The sequence below is a fragment of the Aplysia californica genome, unplaced genomic scaffold (genome assembly GCF_000002075.1).
Source record: "Aplysia californica isolate F4 #8 unplaced genomic scaffold, AplCal3.0 scaffold00091, whole genome shotgun sequence".
Lineage (NCBI taxonomy): Eukaryota > Metazoa > Mollusca > Gastropoda > Aplysiida > Aplysiidae > Aplysia > Aplysia californica.
The window spans coordinates 1,213,284-1,219,904 of NW_004797361.1; the positions used below are offsets into that span (position 1 = coordinate 1,213,284).

The 6,621-nt window shown below is 38.5% G+C and overlaps 1 protein-coding gene across 1 annotated transcript in view; it reads right to left on the minus strand.

Annotated features, from left to right (window-relative positions):
* Positions 1 to 2,924: 2,924 nt before the first annotated feature.
* LOC101856642 overlaps positions 2,925 to 6,621 on the minus strand; it is a gene marked incomplete in the record, with an annotated part of 87,190 nt that continues 83,493 nt past the window's right edge. The window contains 4 exon segments of the mRNA XM_013080569.1: positions 2,925 to 4,116; positions 4,978 to 5,034; positions 5,709 to 5,866; positions 6,238 to 6,376. Of these exon segments, the coding sequence (XP_012936023.1) occupies positions 3,918 to 4,116; positions 4,978 to 5,034; positions 5,709 to 5,866; positions 6,238 to 6,376 (553 nt within the window).

The following is a 6,621-nucleotide window of genomic DNA, read 5'->3' on the forward strand; positions in this document are numbered from 1 at the left end:
CGCTCGCAACTGCATAACGTCATATGAGGGGCAAGGGGTGGATGTCAACAGAGAAGTCCTTACAGGGAATCAGACTCACTCTGCTCACCTCTCTAACTTCAACAGCACAAAGTCTGCTTCGACTGTCAAGGCACCCTGGAAATAGCCGGTCACAAGAGTGTGACAAACATTCAAAAGAAGTAGAGGAGAACTGACGATAGCAAGGATTAGGAAAAAAAAAAAAAAGCAGCAGTTCCCTGTTGCAGTTCAGGCACAGTTATGAGCATGACATCGATGAATCAGCCCATTTATAATTCTACTGTGCATAAGAACAGGTTAATGTCTCCTCCTTTGGGAAAGGCCTAAAGACACTTCAGTCAGTAGCACCGCCCCGGGGGTATGCAGTTATCTGCCTTCCTTCTCTCAACCAAATATAACAACAGCGGAGGAAATAACTTCCCCTGGCTAGTTAATTACATTTAATCATGAATCATGGGGGCCACAGGATAACATGAAAATATTGCTTTTCAGCTGTGCTTTACTGTAGGAGGAGAAGGATACAACATGTACAACTGTAATTCCACTCAAGGACAGCTGACAGTTCAGGTAACAAAGTCATATCATCATCATGTGTGAAGAGAAGCACATTGGCATAACAGCCATTTTGTTGAAAAGATCAAAACAAACAGAAACAAAAGAGGTAGTGTAAAGAAGCAGAACCTTTAGTTCTGCAAACAAAAATGCAAAAGAGTGAAATTTACAAACTGTGTTAAAGAAGAAAGACAATCCACGAAACAACATACAAGTTAAATGAACCTACATTAAATACTTAACACCATTAAATGTCACTCAGAAGGACCAAAACCCTAGCACCTCTGGATGTTACAACAACAAAATGTCTTGCTGTTAAATAGTAATCTAAAGTTATGAGGTATTCTTCCTCTTCACAGGCCAGATATGAAACATAAAGACAATGATGATGTGACACTTTTAAAGAGGTACATACGGCATGAAAAAATAAAAACTTGCTAACTGGCGGAAGGAAAGCATCCTATAAGTAGATGACAGCTATGAATAATGAAAACCACTATAACAGAGACCTAACCTTAAGGTCAGAGTATTAATCTACACACCTGGGAAGCAGTTGTCTCCGACTGATCAGCATGGAGACAAGTTATGTACCGGTCTCTTCACATAATATAAATAAAAATATTTCTGGCTGTGAGTAGTACATCAGTGGCTTATACTCTGGCACGGGGTGAGAAAAGATGACGATGATGATGATGATGAATAGTACAACAGTCTGAATGAAAAAAGCCAAGGGGGAAGATGTTATAGCAATTTGAGAATATATAAGACAAGATCTCACTTAGTGTACCCAGTGTAGAAGAAGTGACAATTGCTCCTTCATTAGATAACCCAATCACATTTGATTTTATAAAGCAGGTACTGGGTCAACACTAGATTAGACAAAAGCAGGTCAATATACAATTTCAGAGTTGGAGACAAGACTATAGATGAAGTAAGATGAAAGGGAGAGGACAGAGTTGACACAACAAGGTAAATATCACATATGTCTGAATACAGCTGTGAGCTCTTCCAGTATTAAAGGGATTACATCTCATGCCAGTGTGATTTGAGGGATGGGTTTCCAAAACCAAATGACAGAAATGGTGGGGGTGGGGGGAGGCAGTGCATTATTATGAACTTTTTTGTGTTTTAATAAGAGTATATGGCACTTGCAACACAATCACTATTGGGCCATATAAGTGCCAGGAGAGATAAAGGCAACATATGTTTGATAGGAAATAAGGAAAAAACCTCACCAGAGCATCCGCCAACCACCCACTATTATGGACTCTGCACTACAAAAAAATGTGGGCTCTACATACTCAAAATTTGATGTTCTTGGAATCACATCCAAGAATAAGAAGCTTGTTATTCTTGTTATCAAAAACACAAAACAAAAAAGAAATAGCAAGACCCAATAAATTGATGGAAACAATATGTTTGCATACATGTTTCATTTTTAAATTTCAAAAACTTTACAAGATAATGGGATTTCAAAAAGGATTACAACTTAGAAGGAAAAGTCAGTTTAAAAAAAAAATATTGTCAAGTATATTGTACAACCAACGGTTACGTGGGAAGGGGAAGGTCAAGAATGAAATCAACATTTCTTTCCTGCAAAATAGCTCCATTATTTACCGAAAGTACGAAAATATGAAATGTTCCGTTAACACTGCATTTCTCTTAGGCACTATAAGTCAACAACGAATGGTCATTGCACAAAGAAAGAATCTTATAAAAAGAAAACTTAGAACATTAAGGAATCAAGAGCTCTTATAAAATGTATTTGAGCTTACCTCTTGCAGAACACTATGAGTATAACTAGTCTGAACAATATATGACAAACTACTCCTTACAGTGGGTGTACAGACCGTAGCCTGCCTAGTCTACCATCCGATAAGTTCAGAAAAATCTAGAAATATTTTTGTTCCATTTTCCTGACGTCAGTAAGCCTTCAGATGTTCTCTTGTTAGAGAGAGAGGGAGAGAGAGAGAGAGAGAGAGAGAGAGAGAGAGAGAGAGAGAGAGAGAGAGAGAGAGAGAGAGAGAGAGAGAGAGAAAAAACTCTCTACACCCAGCGACAAAAGTGTGTAAAGTAATGCCAAAAGCCAGATCTCACAGACGTCCCAACTATATACTGCAATTGTGCAGTCTTTTGGGTACAAACATAATTGATAGCTCATCATATAACTTGTTTTAAAATGGTATGTAACCATGGATTTTGAGAGCATAAGACACTATTACATCCCTTTGACAGTATGTGCTAACCACGGAAATAATTAGTCTTTTTTAAGGACAAGCGGGCTAACCCAGATTTCGGGGGTTTCCGGAAATCGTGACCTACATCAAAAGTAGGCATTGCCCTAACAGAGAAAACTCTCCTTGTCTTTTAAAGACAAGGCGCAAAAACTTCACCTTCAATTTTCTCAAAGTTTTTTTTTGCCGCACACAGTTTATCGTTGTGCATGCAGATGGGAAAGACATAAAACTACAGATACAAGGCAGAACATACACATCAAGGACCGTCCTGGATAGGTGAGCCAGCAATACTCTTAAAAATCAAGTTAAGTTAAGAAATGTCTTTTCAGAAACTCAAACCCTGGCAGTTGCAATGGTAGCCAAATGTCCTGACCGCTTAGCTATCAGTGTGCCTCAGCAATTTCTAAACAAAGCCCCTGAGATAGACATATAGTACCTTCAAAGTTTAGTGATAGTACAACCTTTGAAGTGGTAATGAATGAACATCAACAACACAGTAGCCATGAATTTCAAATAATAATTCTGAAAAAAAATTTTTATACATGAATATGAACAAAAAATTAAGAACAAAAACTAATAAATCATCAGCAACAAATGATACAGGTGGCGAAAAAAGGCAAACTAGAGTAGATATAAAAGGCCATGGGCCCTGAGTTTAAGGTAAAAAAATGTTTTAACAGTTTAACCAACCTTCTGTTAAATTAAATTTTTTTTCCATCAAAAACTTGCTAATGAATCAATAAGGCAAACAGAGAAAAAGAGCTCGGCAAAACCGCCAGCCTCATCCTCTGGAGCAATCACTTCAGGAGAGACAACTTTTTTTCCCCGTCAATACGACGAAGAGACTTTTACATTTACAACTCTTTAATGAGAAAGAACAATTGTGCCCCCCACCCCCAAATCACAGATCATGAACTTAAGTACATTTCCATTTTGTTTTGTCTTGGTAGGTTTTGGCACTAATGTTTTCATTTGAGATAGAAAATGTATGTGTGGTTGTGTGTGTGTGTGTGTGTGTGTGTGTGTGTGTGTGATAAACGAGCAAGTATGTTTGTGAGCATTCGTGTGAGTATGCATGTCTGTGTGCAAGTCGGAGAGGTCGCTACTGGCTTAGACCGGCTGGTAAGGGAGCACATCCTCCTCCTCCTCCAGCTCACAGCCCTCCCCACCATTTGTCTCTGGGTGTAATTGAGATTTCTTTTGCCCCTCTTGTGCCATCTGCTTGTTCATCAACTGTTTGTTAAGACTTTCTTGTGCTTCTTCCCCTGAACTGTCATACAGCTCCACACTGAGACGGTCTGACAGGAACCTGGAGACAGAAATATTTGTCATTGTAAAAGCTTCAAACCTCAATTAGTAGAGTTCCAAATATTCAGGTGGCAGCTGTTTCAATCTTGCCAGTCAAGGCCAGCCCAGGCTGAGCGGTACTGTTGGCTTAACATTTGCAGGTATATGTGTGATTGTGCATGCATGTGTGTGTGTCTGTGTATGTGTGGGTGTCTGTGGTTGTGTGTGTGTGTGTGTGTAAGAGAGAGAGAGAGAGAGAGAGAGAGAGAGAGAGAGAGAGAGAGAGAGAGAGAGAGAGAGAGAGAATACTCTCTACACCCAGCTACAAAAGTGTGTAAAGTAATGCCGAAAGCCAGATCTCACAGATGTCCCAACTATATACTGCAATTGTGCAGTCTTTTGGGTACAAACATAATTGATAACTCATCATATAACTTGTTTTAAAATGGTATGTAACCATGGATTTTGAGAGCATAAGACACTATTACATCCCTTTGACAGTATGTGCTAACCACGGAAATAATTAGTCTTTTTTAAGGACATGCGGACTAACCCAGATTTCGGGGGTTTCTGGAAATCGTGACCTACATCAAAAGTAGGCATTGCCCTAACTATGGGAGAAGTTTGGTTTCATTAGTGTGTATATTTATTTAGTCATAGAGAAAACTCTCCTTATCTTTTAAAGACAAGGCACAAAAACTTCACCTTCAATTTTCTCAAAACAGCTTTTTCGGGATAGCCCCCTTGTGTTTGAAAGCTACCAATTTAGATAATCACTCTTACAAACTTTATTTTTAAAAATACAATACAAAACAAATGCCCATATCAAAAGAGGAATAACAACTACCAACTACGACATTCGACCACCAGTGTTGACTCTTACCTGTGCTTGACATGAGCCACGAGAATTTTGTCCACACACGACTGGGCAAACTCCTCACTGCAACAGAAAATGTGATGCCAGAAGGTAAAAAATATTCTAGCCAGCTAACAAAACATATGAATGCAAGGCCAGATGATACTAAAGAAGCATAAATCAAACACGACAATGTTATTGATCCACAAAAATGCAAAAGTTTACGTTCTCCTAACCTCAGCTTACATAAACCTACAACTGATAAAAATTCATAGAGCGAAAACATACTCAGATGCAAAGTTGCCAACACACTGAAGGAGTAAGAAATTTTTTTCTCTTTCCTCTCTTGCTCTTTCATTTTTCTTCCTCTTTCTCATTCTCTTTTGCCCTAATTAATTAAATGTTTTATTACTACATAGGATAACTGTATTCACACAAGCTCTCCTGTACAGTGCAGAAGTGAAACTTGCTATGTCTACAGAACAGGACACCACAACACACTATCAGCACTTTATATTTCTTGGCAATTATACAAACGTTTTACACTCAAACACACATAGAACAATGAAAGTGATAAAAAGCCTACAAAAATTATGACCGATAGACATAGTGACAGAAGTTTTGTTGAAGAAAGGAACTTTATAAATTACATACACAAAAAAAACAAGGTGATGATAACAAAGTAAAACTTGGAAACCAGTTGCTTCCAATATTCATGCTCAGACCTCCAGCAATGGTAAATGTTAGAGTAGACTGACCAGACAGATTTCGGCCACCGACCAGTGCTGTCCACAGGCTCGAGCCCATCCAGGGAACACTCGACAGCCTGCAGGGTCAGATGGATGAACCTCAAGTCCAGCTCTCTCAGTTCCACCTCAGGCACCATCTCTATGTTGCCAAAGTCCACACATAGCACCTGAAGAAGGACCATAGTGGTGTTATTGTTTAGTTCAGTTAGAGTAAGAGTTTTTACTGCACTTGCAACACAATAAGGTCATATAAGTGTCAAAGAAAAGAGTTCAAGGTGCAAAGCCCCTGAAAAAATAATAAATTTGTGCTTTTAGTTTTAGAGGGTTAAAAATGACATTTGGGAGTCTGATTGAAGGGAATGCCAACAACCCATAATACCTATTTTTTCACCAAGAGTATGTCTCTCTTTATCTGTCTCAACAGATTTTCACAAAAATACAATACACTGGAAGCATTGGTAAGACACAACAGAACCATCTTACATCCCAAATAAGGAGACTAAAGATCCAATCAAATTTCAGCAATTCCTGTGGATACCTGTACGGTGCCATTCTCTACGTCTGCATCAATGACTTTGACCCTGTGCCACAGCCCATGAACCCTAGCAGCCATGGCCTGACCCCTGGCCAACAATGTGAGGTCACCGTCGTAACGGTCACTGATTCGGTAGAATTCTCTGAGGAAGAAAAGAGGAAAGTGGGAACGAAATTGTACTTTAAAAAATATACAATTTTTATTTCAAATACAGTCAAACCTGCTCTAATGAATTCCTGTCCATGAGAATCCTCTTTATGAAACAACTACTCCCATCTGTACTAGTTTTTCTATATCATAACGTCATTGTCCAAGACTATTTATATATTTATTTATTTATTTATTTATTTTTTAAAAATATATATAAAATATAGACAGAGAGAGAAG